At 42.0% G+C, this 19,442-nt stretch overlaps 1 protein-coding gene across 2 annotated transcripts in view; it reads right to left on the reverse strand.

Annotated features, from left to right (window-relative positions):
• neto1l (neuropilin (NRP) and tolloid (TLL)-like 1, like) overlaps positions 1-19,442 on the reverse strand; it is a 223,954-nt gene that overhangs the window by 47,687 nt on the left and 156,825 nt on the right. For both annotated transcript variants that reach the window (XM_043688455.2, XM_043688456.2), the window contains exon 8: positions 11,609-11,722. In XM_043688455.2, the coding sequence (XP_043544390.1) occupies positions 11,609-11,722 (114 nt within the window). The remainder of the gene's footprint in view (positions 1-11,608; positions 11,723-19,442) is intronic.

Genomic DNA, 19,442 nt, shown 5'->3' on the forward strand with positions numbered 1-19,442 from the left:
GTATTCACGGAACAGCAGAATTTATCAAGCTGTCTGTAGCTATTTGTAACTCACAGGCTCTTTCTCCTTTGCTGCAAATTGAGGCTGAGTTTTACATTAATAACAGGATGAGTCCTTTAAACACCATTACTTTTCAATACATTCAAGCCCAATGTCTGACAAGGAACTCGTGGATGAGTCAAGTGACTGAAGTGGCCACAAGGCCAAAAGCACTGTGTTCTCATTCTTTAGAGGACCAGTTTGCTGAATTGTCGAGATGTCTGGCACAAGGCTCAGAATATACCAAGAGTGCAAATCAGATTCGCATTCTGCCTGAGGTCAATTTGGGACCTACCATTCTCCCTGGCAACTAAGAATGTCAGGCATGAGCAGGCAACCACTAACAAAAAATACTGCCAAGAGAACTGCTCAGGATGAAGAGTCCACAAACAAGGCAGATGAACTCAGGGCATGGTTAGGAACATGGGACTGATATATCATAGCAATTATGGAGACATGGCTCAGGGATGGATAGGACTGGCAGATTGATATTCCAGGATACAAATGCTACAGGAAGGATAAAAAGGAAGGCAAGAGAGTAAAGGGAGTACAATATGTGATTTTAACTTTCCTTTCCATCTAAACCCTTAACACTATGGCAGTCCCAGTCTATATTTGGAATTTGTTAAGTATGTACAAGAACATGTTTTGATTCAGTATGTGGATGTTCCTACTAGAGAAGGTGGAAACCTTGACCTACTCTTGGGAAATAAGGTAGGATAGGTGACTGGGTGTCTGTTGGGGAGCACTTTGGGGCCAGCAACCATAATTCTATTTGTTTTAAAATAGTGATGGAAAAGGATAGACCAGCTCTAAAAGTTGAAGTTTTAAATTGGAGAAAGGCCAATTTTGATGGCATTATGCAGGAACTTTCAAAAGCTGACTGGGGGCAGATGTTCGCAGGTAAAGGGACGGCACGAAAATGGGAAGCCTTCAGAAATGAGATAACGAGAGTATAGAGACAGTATATTCCTTTTAGGGTGAAAGGAAAGGCTGGTTGGTATAGGTAATGCTGGATTACTAAGGAAATTGAGGGTTTGGTTAAGAAAAAGAAGGAAACATATGTCAAGTATAGCCAGGATAGATTGAGTGAATCCTTAGAAGAGTATAAAGGCAGTAAGAGTATACTTAAGAGGAAAATCAGGAGGGCAAAAAGGGGACATGAGATAGCTTTGGCAAATAGAGTTAAGAAGAATCTAAGGGTTTTTACAAATAGATTAAGGAAAAGGGGTAACTAGGGAGAGAATAGGGTCCCTCAAAGATCAGCAAGGCGGCCTTTGTGTGGAGCCACAGAAAATGGGGAAGATACTAAACAAGTATTTTGCATCAATATTTACTGCGGAAAAGGACATGGAAGATACAGAATGTAGGAAAAGAGATGGTGTCATCTTGAAAAATGTCCATATTACAGAGGAGGAAGTGCTGGATGTCTAGAAACGCATAAAAGTGGATAAATCCCCAGGACCTGACCAGGTGTACCCTAGAACTCTGTGGGAAGGTAGAGAAGTGATTTTGAGCCTCTTGCTGAGCTATTTGTATCATCGATAGTCACAGGTGAGGTGCTGGAAGACTGGAGGTTGGCTAACATCGTGCCACTGTTTACGAAAGGTAGTAAGGACATGCCAGGAACTTTAGACCAATGAGCCTGACATCAGTGGTGAGCAAGTTGTTGGACGGAAACCTGAGGGACAAGGATATAAATGTATTTGGAAAGGCAAGGACTGATTAGGGATAGTCAATATGGCTTTGTGCATGGGAAATCATGTCTCACAAACTTGATTGAGTTTTTTGAAGAAATAACAAAGAGGATTGATGATAGCAGAGTGGTAGATGTGATCTATATGGGCTTCAGTAAGGTGTTCAACAAGGTTCCCCATGGGAGACTGGTTAGCAAGGTTAGATCTCATGGAATACAGGGAGAACTAGCCATTTGGATACAGAACTGGCTCAAAAGTAGAAGACAGAGGGCGATGGTGGAAAGTTGCTTTTTAGGCTGGAGGCCTGTGACCAGTGGAGTGCCACAAGGATTGGTACTGGACCCACTACCTTTCACCATTTATCTAAATGATAATGGTGTGAGCATAAGAGGTATAGTTAGTAAGTTTGCAGATGACACCAAAATTGGAAGTGTAGTGGACAGTGAAGAAGATTACCTCAGATTACAACGGGTTCTTGATCAGATGGGTTGAGAATTAGCAGATGGAGTTTAGTTTAGATAATTACAAGGTGCTGCATTTTGGGAAAGCAAATCATAGCAGGACTTATACACTTAATGGTAAGGTCCTAGGGAGTGTTGCTGTACAAAGAAACTTTGCAGTGCAGGTTGCTAGCCCCTTGAAAGTGGAGTTGCAGGTAGATAGGATAGTGAAGAAGGCATTTGGTATGCTTTCTTTTATTGGTCAGAGTATTGAGTAAAGGAGTTGGGATGTCATGTTGTGGCTGTACAGGACATTGGTTAGGCCACTGTTGGAATATTGTGTTCAATTCTGGTCTCCTTCCTATCGGAAAGATGTTGTGAAACTTGAAAGGATTCAGAAAAGATTTACAAGGATGTTGCCAGGGTTGGAGGATTTGAGCTAAACACTGGGGCTGTTTTCCCTGGAGTGTCAGCAGCTGAGGGGTGATCTTATAGAAGTTTACAAAATCATGATGGACATAGATACGACAAATTGACAAAGTCTTTTCCTTGGGGTGGGGATGTCCAAAACAGAGGACATAGGTTTAGGGTGAGAGGGGAAAGATATAAAAGAGACCTAAGGGGCAACTTTTTCACACAGAGGGTGATGCACGTATGGAATGAGCTGCCAGAGGAAATGGTGGAGGCTGGTACAATTGCAACATTTAAAAGATATTTGGATGGGTATATGAATAGGAAGGGTTTGGAGGAATAGTATGGGTGCTGGCAGGTGGGACTAGATTGGGTTAGGATATCTGGTCAACATGGACAGGTTGAACCGAAGGGTCTGTTTCTGTGCTGGACATCTCTATGACTCTGTGACCTGTCTTTAGGCACAGCGCACAAACTGCATCAAAGCTCATTTATGCATTCTTGTTCTTCTGAACAAAACAGACAGATTATGTTGTGGGTTCTTCAAGAGTGTGATACTTCAGTAAAAGGATTGTAAAAGATTTTCATGATATAGTTTGCACACATAAAACATGTAAGAAAACAGGATACAAAGAACAGAAGCAAATGTCACTATAATGTAAAGCAGCCCTTAATCAGCCACTTAAGTCATTTAATTGGCCTTTCAGTCTGACTTCAAAACAGATGTTCATGGGTTAATCTCTAAACTTGGCTTGCTGAAGTGAGAAACCTGCAGTTGGACAGTAGAACAATTCAAACTGGTGTCAATTTGTGCTGGAATCTTGTGAAATTCAGTTTGCAAGTAAGTTAAGGTAGTGGGAATAGTCTGTCACCTCAGAGTGAAAAAACATTTAAAAATCAGTCATTTTTGGAAATGAATGTACTGGTCATACTGGACTTCCATTTTGAAGTCAGTGTTGTGAATAACAATGTGTATTGTTTTTCTTCATGAGGCTTGAAATTGAAATCAGGTTTGCATAGTGTGATCATAATCCCAAGAGAAAGTTTGTGACCAAAAACAGTGATATGAAAACATCCAGTAAATGAAAATAAAAGCTGCTCAGGATGCCAATAAATATGACATTAGGTAGATATACCTGAATCTGCGCGAACCTAATTAATATTCCTTTGTTACACCAGAACTGACTTGCTGTTTTTTGGCCTTCAAGGGTTCCTTGTTACTTTGTCCTCCCTTCCTCCACAATATACAAGGGACAATCTTATCCAATCAGTCTGAGCTCAGTTGATGCTTTACAACAGACTTGAGCCCCTGCAGGCAATATCCTTGTATATGAACTGAGTTAACGAAGTTATAGCTCATGCACATGTGGTGTCATGGTACTGGCCCTACTTCTAAGCCAGAGGGCATGGGTTCTGGTCCCACCTGACCCAAACATGTGAAATTTCACCTCTGAGCAGCTTATTAGAGAATATCTATTCTAGTTCCATGTATAAATTAGAAGTGACTTGTTGTTTATAACAAAGATAGTAGGAGATATTATATCAACTTGTGAAGAACCATTTAGTCTAGTGCTCATAGATTGTGTAAACCCATTACAGATAATAAAAACACTAATGTACCTTTAAAATTATAGACATGACAACCTAATTTCCAGATGCTTTTCCTTTAAGGACAATTACTCACGTTCCTAGCAATCTTGTGTGGTCCAGTGACTCTTATTTTCAGATGTTTGTCTTGCAAACGCAATAACATTAATACTTCATCTCCTGCTTAAAATGTTCTGGTTGTTGTAAGTTTGTCAAACTATTCTTTCAAATTTACTTGTGAAGATTTAAATGTTCTAGTTTGCATGTTCCTGTAAGCCTCTAAAAAAAAGATCCGTAATCTAACATTAGAATTTGTCTTTTTCCCATAAAAAAAACTTCTCCTTATGAATTTTAATGAACACATCATTTAATGACCATAGACCAAATTTAAATGGACACTGTTCAATTTGGGGAATGTTTGGTCAAATGAAAATCATTCAGATCCTGCTTATTGATTTAATCTTTCAATAGAAAATATTATGCACATAGGTCAAAAAGATAACGTGATAACAAATACATTGTCCAGACTGTGAAACTGATTGATTGAAATGGTTAAGCATTTCAGGAAAGAGAAATCGTTTAACTAACTAGGAGATGAATTAGAATGGATGGTTGCAAGATTTTGTTTTTTTTTACATGCTGAATACCTTTTAATGAACACATTTGAAAACAGGAAATGACAAGACAGTACTTAGATATATAGAACGAAGAGAACTGAGAATGTTGTGAGAGGTTGGTCCCTCAAGTGGAAGAACCTTGTAGGGGTGAGTGGAGTAAAAGTGCTAAATGTTCATGCTTAAATATTGATGGATAAAAGAAATAGCATGACATAGCTTGGGGGAGATGCAGAGTGGACAGAATTATATCTTTAATTTACAGTTCATGTACGAAAGGACCTAGATGATATTAACATCAGATCACATGGAACTGGAGACTTGGTCTGTTTCGCTCCAAGGAGTGGCCCCCTCTTACCACCCTTTTGCAAAGCATTGATCAGTAAATCTTTTGCTGTTCACTCATACGTTTAGATCTACACATCCAAATATCTCGTTCAAGTGGTGATCCTGTGCACTGTATCATTGGGTCATCTATTACCATCCCTTTCTGCATCTCCTTCCAAGAATGTTTGTTTATATGTGATCGAGGCTTTTGCAATCCTTAAGCTTATCATGGAGATTACATTGGCATGATAGCCTTCATAAAAGCTACCTTTAGTGAGGACACTTTATCCCCAAATGCAGCCTCTGTACTTGGCTTTATCTTCCATCACTTTCATAGAATCATAAAATTCCCACAGTGTGGAAACAGGCCATTTGGCCCAACAGATCCACACCGACCCTCTGAACAGTAGCCCACTCAGACCCATTCCCATATCCTATAACTCCACGTTTGCCTCTAATTAATGCACCTAACCCACACATCCCTTACCCCACACTGGGTAAGTTAGCATGGTCAATTCATCTAATCTGCACATCTTTGGATTGTGGGAGGAAATTGGAGCACCCATAGGAAACCCACATAGACACAGGGAGAATGTGCAAACTCCACAAAGACAGTTGTCCGAGGCTGGAATCAAACCTGGATCCCTGATGCTGTGAGACAGCTTTGCTAACCACTGAGCCACCCTGAGCCACCAGGTTGGGCTTACTCGCCCAAACTGACATGATGGCTGGTTTTACCAAAGATATATCTTAGTCGGTCCCCTTATTGCTGCTGACACTTTCCTCTCAATCATCTATCTCAGTTTGTTCCATCTCTCATGTCTCTCCCCATACTTGTAACCTAAACACCATAATAACTGCACATCAAGACATCTTCACTGCTTTCCACCCTCAGCCTCATCCATGAGCAACTTAATATTCTCAGTGATTTCATCTTATTATGCATCTTATTATGTTCTTTTGTCTCTGTGTTCATTATCTGCGGATGCTCCCTAAATCTCACCCTCAGTATACACATTCCTGAATGTATATTCATGAAGCCTGTTTTGAGCTGGTTATCTCAAGTGACCTTGCTGCTCCCATGTCAATACAGAGGCGGTCATCTCTGATAAGTTCTCATATCACGGTGCATCCACCTTACTTTGCCTTCACGACCCTATTTCATTCTGGAAATTCCTGGGGAAAAAACTCTATCCCAATTTATTTGTAACCACAATTCTGCCTTTGAATGCCTTTCCATTCATCACAATATTTCTACAGCTACCAGCCATCACCACCTCTTTAATCCCATTAGTTCTTATTAAAACTACTATTCTTTCTCACTCTGGTTGCTTTCCTTATACAAGGGGTGCAGACTTGATCATTTGTGCCAGACAATTAACTTACCCATTCATTGTTAGATGCGGCAGAATCACATAATATCATAATATAATATGTCTGTGAAAGCTTTTCACTATCTCAGGGATTATTTTGAGATATAATAATAATCTGTGGCTGCTTTTCTCGGCAGCACATGGTCTCCTTAATTCCTTCTGTCCCCTTTCCTACACACTCACCTCCACCTATCTGTCAGGCACCATTAGACGGTGATCAAACCTATTCCTAACCTTTACTGAGTAGTTTGTGGGCGGCATGGTGGCACAGTGGTTAGCACTGCTGCCTCACAGCGCCAGAGACCCGGATTCAATTCCGCCCTCAGGCGACTGACTGTGTGGAGTTTGCACATTCTCCCCGTGTCTGCGTGGGTTTCCTCCGGGTGCTCCGGTTTCCTCCCACAGTCCAAAAGATGTGCAGGTCAGGTGAATTGGCCATGCTAAATTGCCCGTAGTGTGAGGTAAGGGGTACATGTAGGGGTATGGGTGGGTTGCGCTTTGGCGGGTCGGTGTGGACTTGTTGGGCCGAAGGGCCTGTTTCCACACTGTAAAGTAATCTAATCTAGTTGTTACTGAGATGAACTGTTGAGCATCTTTCACAATTATCACTGACTTCTGCTACAGGAAATTGGTCTAGAATCATAGCAATTACGGAAACATGGCTCAGGGATGGGCAGGACTGGCAGCTCAATGTTCCAGGATACAAATGCTACAGGAAGGATAGAAAGGGAGGCAAGAGAGAAGGGGGAGTGGCATTTTTGATAAGGGATAGCATTACAGCTGTGCTGAGGGAGGATATTCAAGGAAATACATCCAGGGAAGTTATTTGGGTGGAACTGAGAAATAAGAAAGGGATGGTCACCTTATTGGGATTGTATTATAGACCCCCCAATAGTCAGAGGGAAATTGAGAAACAAACTTGTAAGGAGATCTCAGCTATCTGTAAGAATAATAGGGTAGTTATGGTAGGGGATTTTAACTTTCCAAACATTGACTGGGACTGCCATAGTGTTAAAGGTTTAGATGGAGAGGAATTTCTTAAGTGTGTACAAGACAATTTTCTGATTCAGTATGTGGATGTACTTACAAGAGAAGGTGCAAAACTTGACCTACTCTTGGGAAATAAGGCAGGGCAGGTGACTGAGGTGTCAGTGGGGGAGCACTTTGGGGCCAGCGACCATAATTCGATTCGTTTTAAAATAGTGATGGAAAAGGATATACTAGCTCTAAAAGTTGAAGTTCTAAATTGGAGAAAGGCCAATTTTGATGGTATCAGGCAAGAACGTTTGAAAGCTGATTGGAGGCAGATGTTCGCAGGTAAAAGGATGGCTGGAAAATGGGAAACCTTCAGAAAAGTATATTTCTGTTAGGGTGTAAGGGAAGGCTGGTAGGTATAGGGAATGCAGGATGACTGAAGAAATTGAGGGTTTGGTTAAGAAAAAGAAGGAAGCATATGTCAGGTATAGACAGGATACATCGAGTGAATCCTTAGAAGAATATAAAGAAAGTAGGAGTATACTTAAGAGGGAAATCAGGAGGGCATAACAGGGACATGAGATAGCTTTGGCAAATAGAATTAAGGAGAAGCCAAAGGGTTTTTACAAATATGTTAAGGACAAAAGGGTAACTAGGGAGAGAATAGGGCCCCTCAAAGATCAGCAAGGCGGTCTTTGTGGGGAGCCACAGAAAATGGGGTAGATACTAAATGAATATTTTGCAACAGTATTTACTGTGGAAAAGGATATGGAAGATATAGACTGTAGGGAAATAGATGGTGACATCTTGCAAAATGTCCAGATTACAGAGGAGGAAGTGCTGGATGTCTTGAAACGGTTAAAGGTGGATAAATCCCCAGGACCTGATCAGGTGTACCCGAGAACTTCGTGGGAAGCTAGAGAAGTGATTGCTGGGCCTCCTGCTGAGATATTTGTATCATCGATAGTCACAGGTGAGGTGCCGGATGACTGGAGGTTGGCAAACTTGGTGCCACTGTTTAAGAAGGGCGGTAAAGACAAGCCAGGAAACTATAGACCGGTGAGCCTGACATCAGTGGTGGGCAAGTTGTTGGAGGGAATCCTGAGGGACAGGATGTATATGTATTTGGAAAGGCAAGGACTGATTCGGGATAGTCAACATGGCTTTGTGCGTGGGAAATCATGTCTCACAAACCTGATTGAGTTTTTTGAAGAAATAACAAAGAAGATTGATGAGGGCAGAGCAGTAGATGTGATCTATATAGACTTCAGTAAGGCGTTCGACAAGGTACCCCATGGGAGACTGATTAGCAAGGTTAGATCTCATGGAATACAGGGAGAACTAGCCATTTGGATACAGAACTGGCTTGAAGGTAGAAGACAGAGGGTGGTGGTGGAGGGTTGTTTTTCAGACTGGAGGCCTGTGACCAGTGGAGTACCACAAGGATCGGTGCTGGGCCCTCTACGTTTTGTCATTTACATAAATGATTTGGATGTGAGCATAAGAGATACAGTAAGTAAGTTTGCAGATGACACCAAAATTGGACATGTAGTGGACAGCGAAGAGAGTTACCTCAGATTACAACAGGATCTGGACCAGATGGGCCAATGGGCTGAGAAGTGGCAGACGGAGTTTAATTCAGATAAATGCGAGGTGCTGCATTTTGGAAAAGCAAACCTTAGCAGGACTTATACACTTAATGGTAAGGTCCGAGGGAGTGTTACTGAACAAAGAGACCTTGGAGTGCAGGTTCATAGCTCCTTGAAAATGGAGTCGCAGGTAGATAGGATAGTGAAGAAGACGTTTGGTATGCTTTCCTTTATTGGTCAGAGTATTGAGTGCAGGAGTTGGGAGGTCATGTTGCGGCTGTACAGGACATTGGTTAGGCCACTGTTGGAATACTGCGTGCAATTCTGGTCTCCTTCCTATCGGAAAGATGTTGTGAAACCTGAAAGGGTTCCGAAAAGATTTAAAAGGATGTTGTCAGGGTTGGAGGATCTCAGCTACAGGGAGAGGTTGAACAGGCTGGGGCTGTTTTCCTTGGAGCATCGGAGGCTGATGGGTGACCTTATAGAGGTTTACAAAATTATGAGGGGCATGGATAGGATAAATAGACAAAGTCTTTTCCCTGGGGTCAGGGAGTCCAGAACTAGAGGGCATAGGTTTAGGGTGAGAGGGGAAAGATACAAGAGAGACCTAAGGGGCAACGTTTTCACGCAGAGGGCGATACGTGTATGGAATGAGCTGCCAGAGGATGTGGTGGAGGCTGGTACAATTTCAACATTTATGAGGCCTATGAATGGGTATATGAATAGGAGGGATATGGGCCGGGTGCTGGCAGGTGGGACTAGATTGGGTTGGGATATCTGGTCGGATTGGACGGGTTGGACTGAAGGGTCTGTTTCCATGCTGTACATCTCTATGACTCTGAGAGACAATGTTAGAGACTGCCTAACCTGATGATTCCATGAGACTTAGGTGGAGAAAGGACATGTTTGGATCTCAAATAGAACAGACCAGTTATCCCAAGTCTCTTCATCGTCTTTGTTGCAGTGTCTAACTTGAATGTGACTTGAACCAGATTGCTATCATGCAATACATTATGAATTATTTGAGACAAAAGCTTTTTCTTGTTAACACTTGCTGGTAGTTTTTCAACTCTGGCTTCTTGGCCATCTCTGGTTTTAAATTCTTCACCACTGGTGCTTCAGCCCTAATACCAAGCTCTTTGACCAAACTTTTGGTTCCCTAGTCCAATACCTTGTGGTCTTGATAAGACTCCTGTGAGGGGCATTAGAGCACTGCACTTCACAAAAATCAACCTAATTTGTTACTGTTTAAAATAAGAATTTTTGCTACCAGATCCACCAACAATAGTCATCAACGTCTTCAGAGTCAAAAAGTGTGGCACTGGAAAAGCACAGACAGTCAGGCAGCATCTTCATACAAGAGAGAGATATTACTGGAAAAATTCAATGGTCTGGCAGCCCAAAACAGAGTTAGCATTTCAAATCAACAATCTTTTACTACAGCTGTAACCCTGGGAACCTCCTAAGTTTTCTGCTTTTATTTATTGTGGTATTCATATCATTTTGCTCTTGTATCAGAGAATTGCTTGATTCTTAGAACAAGCTTTCATGTATGATAGGCGTAAGATAGACAGGGGATAAAGTTACATTACCCTTCCCACTCTACATCATCACCACATACTTCTGAACTTGCCCAACCCATACCTGCAGAATTGTGTAGCAAAGAGGGAAGAGCAGCAACGTTGAGACAGATGGAAAAAAAGGAATTTCTTGAGCAATGGTCAGGTCTCAACATGTGAAGTCCTTCCACAATCTCTATTAGATTCCAGCCCATTTTGATTTCAGATGGGGTTAAATAAGATGATTCCTATGCTCAAAAATCAAGGTTGATTTTTCCAAAGTTTGGAATTCCAGAGAATGTTGCAATTCCCTGCATCAATCTTCACATAATCTGAACGGAACATGTTTCTGAACTGCTTTGTGCAACCCAAACATTATTTTTCAGAGGACTCTCACAGTGTTACAAAATCCAACACCTATTCTCTTTCAAATTAAACTGCAATTACTATTTGCCTTCAAACCTATCTTTTTTAATCTTGACAATGTTGTGTTTATGCACAAAAAGTAAATACAAATTTAGATCTAGAACTCATACCATGTAAAGAGTTACACCATCTCTGCTACTCAGTCAGAAAGTCCAAGCAACAATGAGTTTATTTGATAGATCTAGAGATGCAGTGTGTTCTTTATATAAAGGGTGTACCAAACTCAGACCTTTTAACGTGAGTCTGCAACTATTACCTTTTCCTTGTCCGCGGATCAGCAGTTCTCTGATCATTAATTGGGAAATTACTCCATCTCAAATATTTTCAGAATTCAATGGCAAGACAAACAGTTCACTCCTTGAAAAAAGCACAACACAGGCCAAAACACATCTTATGTAGCCCAAAGTGCATGATTTGGATCAGTAAGCTTAACAAAAGCTTTTTTTTTGACATTCCTTGGAAGTATATATCCTGCTTGAAGATGTAGAAAGTTCAAAAGAAAAATGGAAAAAGATCCATATATTTTAGTTGGACAATTTCTTCATAAAGGACAGGGGAAAAAAGTGATTACCTTTACAGTGATTCTCATCCCAAGGATATACGCAGTTTTGGACACCATTGCAGACCAATGTGTTGTTGATGCACATGTTGCTGTGACAAAAGAATGCGCTACCATCACAGGGGGCTACAAAAGAAACAAGAATACACACAAAATCAGCTCCAATGCATCTACATGTATTATGTTGTTGAAATATATGCTAACCAGCAGACATTTTCAGTCAACAACACCATTCACCACCCTCACTTCTTTGAATGTAAACTGAAATTGACTTACTGCCATGCACTTGTTCAGATCCCAAACATGGTGAATGTTTATACATATTTTCGAATTCATGGGATGAGAATATTACTGACTAGGCAGCATTTATTGCTCATCCCTAATTGCTTAAAAGGCAGTTAAGAGTCAACCACATTGTTGTGGGTCTGGAGTCCCACAGAGGCCTGACCAGGTAACAATGGCAGTGTCTTTCCCTGAAGGATGTTAGTAAACGAGATGGGTTTTTCTGACAATGGTCAATGAATTCATGGTCATCATTAGACTCCTAATTCCAGATGTTTGATTGAATACAAATTCCACCATTTGCCTTGGCATAATTTGAAACAGATCCCCACACATTCTCTGGGTTGACAATCCAGCGATACTATCAATAAGCCACCATCTCCCCTTGTAGGGACATTGCCAATGCACCTCAAAAGCCCTCTGGTGAGTGTCTATGGTGAGTTTCCATGAATATTAATGTAATTTTGCAACAGTCTTAAAACCTTCAAAATGAAAACTTTTTCAAAGCTCAGAAGACCAGTTATAGAATGGTAGGAGAAAGTGAGGACTGCAAATGCTGGAGATCGGAGTCAGAAAATGTGGCGCTGGAAAAGCACAAGCAGTCAGGCATTATCTGAGGAGCAGGAGAATCGACGTTTTGAACATAAGCCCTTCATCAGGAATGTGGGGAAGGGTGGTGAGGAGGCTGAGAGACAAATGTGAGGGTTGTGGGACTGGGGGAAAATAGTTGGGGATGTGATAGGTAAATGAAGGTAGGTGACGATGGTGAGAGGTCAGAATGGATGGTGTAGCAGATAGGTAGGAAGGAAGGTGGACAGGTAGGACAGTTCACGAGGGTGATGCCAAGTTGGAGGGTTGGATCTGGGATAAAGTGAGGGGAGGGGAGGTGAGGAAACAGGTGAAATTGACATTGATCCCATGTGGTTAGAGGGTCCCACGGCAGAAGATGAGGTGTTCTTCCTCCAGGTGCTGGGTGGCTAGAATTTGGTTGTGGAGGAGGCCCAGGACTTGCATGTCCTTGGCGGAGAGGGAGGAGGAGTTGAAGTGTTTGCCACAGAGCAGAACGCAGATAGAGGTGGGGAGGATAATATATCTCTAATGGTTGAGTCTGACCTTAGGTGGCTGAAATAATGAGGATGTATCCGGAGGCTGGTGAGGTGAAAGGTGAGGACCTGGGGTGGTGGGGTGGTTCTGTCCTTGTTGCGATTGGAGGGGTGAGATTCAAGGGAGGAACTGCAGGAAATGGAGGAGATGAGTTGGAGGGCATTGTTGGCCACGTGTGAGGGTAGTTGCAGTCCTTGAAGTAGGAGTCCATCAGGGATGTTCTGGACTGGAATTGGTACTCCTGGGAACAAATATAGCTGAAGTTGAGGAATTGGGAGTAAGGGATAGCATTTTTACGGGGTGGGGGGTATAGGTAGGTGGGAGGAGGTGTATTCCAGGTATCTGTGGGAGTCGGTGGGTTTGATGTAAATGTCTACGTTGAGCTAGTTGCCAGAAATGGAGATGGAGAGCCCCAGGAATGGGAGGGAGGTATCTGACATGGTCCAGGTGAACTTGAGGTCAGGGTGGAAGTTTTTCGTGAAGTTAATGAACTGTTCAGCCTCCTCGTGAATGCATTAGGTGGCGCTGATACAGTCATCAATGTAGTAGAGGAAAAGATGGAGAATGGTGCAGGTGTAGCTGCGGAAGATGGACAGTTCCATGTACCTGACAAAGAGGCAGGCATAGCTTGGGCCCATGCAGGTGTCCATGGCTACCCCTTTGGTCTGAAGGAAGTGGGAGGATTCGAAGGAGAAATTGTTGAGGGCGTGGATCAGTTCATCCAATCAAATGAGTGTGTTGGTGGAAAGGTACTGGTTGGGTCGGTGGGAGAGGAAGAAATGGAGGGCTTGGAGGCCTTCGTCATAGCAGATGGATGTGTACAAGGACTTCCTTTGAGAATTTTTTAAAAATATGTCCCCAAACTATTTTATATTGGAAACTCAAAATGAAGGATTGTGTCAAAAATCCAATATACCATGAGATTTCCTTTTAGGGAACTTAATCATGTAACTTGTGTGTTACAAATATAAAACAGTGAGCATAGGAAGCTGAGGGGTGACCTCATTGAAGTTTATAAAATCACAAGGGACATGGGTATGGTGAATAGCCAAGGTCTTTACCCCACAGTAGGAGAGCCCAAAATTAGACGCATAAGTTTAAGGTAATGGGGAATGATTTAAGGGTCCTGAGGGACAACATTTTCACACAGGAGGTGATGCAAATGTGGAACAAACTGCCAGAGGAAGTAGTGGAAACAGGTTCAATTACAAACAGTCACCAGACATTTGGACAGTTACATGCTTCTACACCTTTTCTATCCATGTAAGATAAATGCACGCAAATGGAACTATCTCAGTTTAGGAAACCTGGTCAGCATGGATGAATTGGGCAAAGGGCCTATTTCCGTTCTGTATGCCTCTATGACCCTATAAATCATGCAGCACAGCATCTAAATGCAGTTTGTCAAACACTCCAGATGGACGTCTAAAGATTTTGAAATTATTCAAAGGGACTCTCACAGTTGTTCTAGTAACATTACTCTCTCATTTTCGAAGGCAGACAGCTCTTTCGCCTCCCTTCTTGCTCTGAGATCTGGCCTTATACACATTATGTAATATGTTTTATGTGAATTATTTTACAATGTCCTCATAAGGTTAAATAAATGTAAGTTTTATTTTGTCCTGTGACCATTTTCCACTCCCATTGTGATAACTGTCTCAGGCTGAATCAGTGCAGTGGTCTATTTTCTGCCAGTAGGATAAACACACATCTTGGATTCTATATTCTTGCAGAGTCATAATGGTTGTGATGAATAGACGCTACATCCCTCAGTCCAAGATAATATCCTCACTCTCAAGCTTGTAGTAAAATATATGACCATTAGATGGTGATATAGTCACACAACTGTCAAGCAAACTCTGATGAAGCTCAATTTTCAACTATAAATAAAGGCCCTTGCTTGCCTTTGTAAACTTACACGTACATTGCCTACATATGGAAATGAAGGAAAATTGACATGGTTGGAACACTGTTAAAAAACAAATTTTCATGCATTCCCACAGCCTAATATAGGTGACCAGCACAGCATTGTTTCCTGCATTCAATGACGGACATGCTGCTAACAAGCTCATCTCAGTTCTCCGTAATCTCACCTTACATTTGACAAACTGGGAAACATAGGAATATATCATCACTGCAGTCTCAAAAACAATTAAGCAGCCAACATCAATCATACCAGCCACTGCAAGACAGATAATGACTTTTGCTAATCAATATTCAAGGTTAAATTTACTCTGCTATGGATTATTCTTTTTATGTCTAGTTACGGTTAAGTCCAAAGTGTTATGTGATGGGTCATATCTCCAAAGTACTGTGACCATTTTTAAGTTGGAATTCCAAGTTTATATTTTATAAGATGGCTGATAATGTGAAAAATGGCTACTGCTGTAAAGTAAATGGCTGTCTGGAGGAAGAGGAAGTAAACAGACTGAACTGTAATCTCTTTTGACTAGAAAAACAACGAGAGCTGACAACCCACTACTCCATAGCAAACTCTCTCTGTGATTATATTCCACAGAGGGCGGTACGGTGGCACAGTGGTTAGCATTGCTGCCTCACAGCGCCAGAGACCCGAGTTCAATTCCCGCCTCAGGCGACTGACTGTGTGGAGTTTGCACGTTCTCCCCGTGTCTGCGTGGGTTTCCTCCGGGTGCTCCGGTTTCCTCCCACAGTCCAAAGATGTGCAGGTCAGGTGAATTGGCCATGCTAAATTGCCCATAGTGTTAGGTAAGGGGTAAGTGTAGGGGTATGGGTGAGTTTCGCTTCGGCAGGTCGGTGTGCACTTGTTGGGCCGAAGGGCCTGTTTCCACACTGTAATGTAATGTAATCTAATCTAAAAACAGGAATTGGTCGTTTGCCCCTTTAATCTCCTCCATCGTTCAATAGGATCATGGCTGATCTGACACTCCTCACATCCATTTTCCTGCGCTTTCTTCACAGCCCTTGATTGCCCTACTGATCAGGAATTTATCGCAGCTTAAAAATACAAGGACCCAGCCCCAGCTCTTAACATGAGAGCAACTCCCTTCTCCTTAACCTCATATTCCCTCCACACCATTCAGAAGGAATGACCACAGAGCACTGGTTCGAAGAAACCATAATCCCCAGTATAAGTTGTACAGACAGAGGATAAGCGACAGGAAGAGAAAGGAGCTGGTATGGAGTATCTGCAGCCACTTATTTAGCTCCTAAGAAACCCATGATGGATTCACCAGGGCAAGGAACAGACAAATTGAGTACATTAAATCAAAAGATACAACAAATAAATCCACCATCCCCACCCCTTCCCAGCAAAACACAAGTCATTCACAGTCAGAAACATCTATAAAACTCATCTACACTTGATCTTGTGTATCCCTTTATTTAAAGATCTGAATGTATGGAGAGCATCCAGCTCTGATTGACTGTGTTCAGGCCCCAGGACTGATAGCGAAGGCTGCTCTTGACTTATTTACCCACTGAGTGCAAGCTATCCCTCTTGACTTGACTGAGGTCTGCTCACAGCTAACAAAGAACACAATACAGAACAGAAGCAGGCCCTTTGGCACTGCAAGACTGTGTGGACATATTGTGTGTGTAGTTTTTGTCCAAACTAAAACCCTTTTGCCTCTACACAGCCCTTGAAACATTGATTTTCCTGCTCCTTAGATGTTGCCTGATCTGCTGTTCTTTTCCAGCACCACTCAAATCTTGACTCTGATCTCCAGCATCTGCAGTACCCACTTTCGCCTACTGCTCCTCTATTCCTTATCTATTCATATATCTATCAAAATACCTCTTAAATGTTGGTTTTGTATTCACCTCCATCATCCCTGTCTGGCAATGCCTTCCAGACACTTACCATGATCTTGGTAAAAGAAAATGCCTCTCACATCTCCTTTAAACTTATCCTCTTTTACCTTAAACCTATGTCCACTAGTAGTTGACATTTTTACTCTGGGAAAAAGACTCCAACTGTTCATTCTATCCATGCATCACATAATTTTGTGAACTTCTACCAGGTTGCATCTCATCCCGCAACGTTCAGTGAAAACAAACTGAGTTTGTCCAATCTCTTCTCATAGCTAATACCCTCCAAACCAGGCAACATCTTGTAAACTGTTTCTGTACCATCTCCAAAGCTTTCACATCCTTCTGGTAAAGATTAAATTAGATTTAGGTTTTATTGTCACGGATACTCACGTGCGGGGTACTGTGAGATGTCTACAATGTTGCCACACATGGAGCCATCTTAGGTACGAAATATTTAGGTACAAAAGTTTAGTTACAGAAATAGAAAAATAAAGAAATAAGTTTTTAAAAAATTCAGCTCTACAGTCTTCTTAGTATGAAAGTGAAAAAGATAGAAATAATATTGAAAAAATCAAATGTTATTCTCTGTTCTTAAGCCATGGGCCTGCAGATGCTCCAAGCTGGGTTTTTCCCAAGAGGGCTTGTTCTCCTCTGTGCTGGGCATACTTTCACTTGTGCCGGGTTAAGAGGTGCCTGTTTTCACCAAATGCCCTCATTGCCGACTGCCACTGTCAGCTTTAATCAGGTCTCGCTGCTGCTCCTAAAACCCCGGTGCCAGCTTTTGCTGCTGGCCACTGCTACCACCATCCGGTTCTGTGCTGGGTCCATCTGCTGCCATGCTCCATTGTCATGTCAGCTGTCTTTAAAGAGTCCAGGTCCAGCACTGCTCCAAACACTGATGAAGCCATGATGCTGCCGACCATCAAATTCCCCAAGCCTCCGCCGTTGCTACCTTCATGACCAAGCTGCAAAAACCAAAGAACCAGAAGAAAGGAGGAGAATAGCGAGAAAAGAAGAAAAAAAACCCACTGAGAGTGGATGAGCTCTTGTAGGAGCCCTATTCTGCCGCCATCTTGAATGAAGGGATTGAGGTGATGGTAGTGTGGCAACCAGAACTGTACACAATATTCCAAATGTGGGCTAACTAAAGTTCAGTACAACTGCAACATGACTTGCCAATTTTTATAGTCTGTGCCCTGAAAGATGAAGGTAAGCATGCTTTCTGCCTTCTTGACCACTTTATCCACATCTGTTTCCACTTTCAGGGAACTGTGGACCTGTATGCTGAGATCCCTCTGTATGTTGATGATGTGAATAGTTTTGCACTTATTGCATACTTCCCTCCTGCATTAGATCTCCCAAAAGGCATCACCTCACATCTGTCTGGATTAAACTTCATCTGCCCTTTAACCATCCAAGGTCTCCAGCCTACCTAAATCCTTCTATCTGCTCTGCCAATTGTCCTCACTAACTGCAGCTCCCCCAATCTTTGTATTGTCCGCAAACCTATTAATCAATTCACCTACATCATCCTGCAAATCATTTATATATAGAAACAATAGGGGTCCCAGCACTGATCCCTACAGAACACCACTGGTCACAGATCTCCAATCAGAAAAACACCCTTCCAACGATAGTCTCTGTCTTCTATGACTAAACCCATTCTATATCCATCTTATAAGCTCACCATGGATCCCAAATGACTTCACCTCTTGTATCTGTCTGTCATGAGCGACATTGTCAAAGGCCCTGCTAAAATCCATATATGCAACATCCACCACCACGCCTTGATCAATTATCTTTGTCAGTTCCTCAAAAACCTCAATCAAGTTGTGAGACACGACCTTCCTCACATAAAGCCATGCTGCCTTTTGCTAATAAGTCCATATTTACCAAATGTGAGTAAATCCTATCCCTAAGAATGTTCTCCAATAATTTCCTTACCATTGACATAAAGGCTCACAGGTCTGTAATTTCCCAGATTATTTTTATTGCCCCTTTTACACAAAGGAACAATGTAGGCTATTCCCCAGGCCTCTAAGTCCTCTCCTGTGACTAATGAGGATAGAAAGATTTTGTAAAAAGCCCCAGCAATTTCCTGACCTGCCTCCCTCAGCATGCTGGGATGGATCCCGACAAGTCTCAGAGACATATGTTCCTTAATGTATTTCAAATTACTTAATGACTTCCTATATCATCATACCCCTCCCAAGACACACCATCCACCATGTCCTTCTCCTTTACAAACAATGATGCAAAGTATTCATTAAGGATATCACCCACTTCAACTGGCTCCACACACAAATTCCCTCCATTGTCCTTGAGTGGACTTACCCTTTCCCTAGCTACCCTCTTCTTCTTATGTATGCATAAAATGCCTTGAGATTTTCTTCAATCTTATTTGCCAAATAATTTGCATATCCACTTTTAGCCCTCCGACGTCCTATCTTTGTCTTCATCAAGGGCTTTTTCTCTCTTCAGTATTTTAAGCCTTATGTGTGCCTCCTTTTTCTTTGTGACTAAGCTGTCAGTTTCTCATGTTATCCAAGGTTCCTGAATATTGTCACCTTTACCCTTCATTTTTAACAGAAATATGCTGGACCTAAACTATAATTAACTGATTTTTAAAAGATTCCCACATACCAAACGTAGGTTTACCCTGAAACAG

This window comes from Chiloscyllium plagiosum, unplaced genomic scaffold, assembly GCF_037043375.1.
Source record: "Chiloscyllium plagiosum isolate Xiang-an unplaced genomic scaffold, Cpla_swu_hap1 HiC_scaffold_4, whole genome shotgun sequence".
Classification (NCBI taxonomy): Eukaryota; Metazoa; Chordata; class Chondrichthyes; order Orectolobiformes; family Hemiscylliidae; genus Chiloscyllium; species Chiloscyllium plagiosum.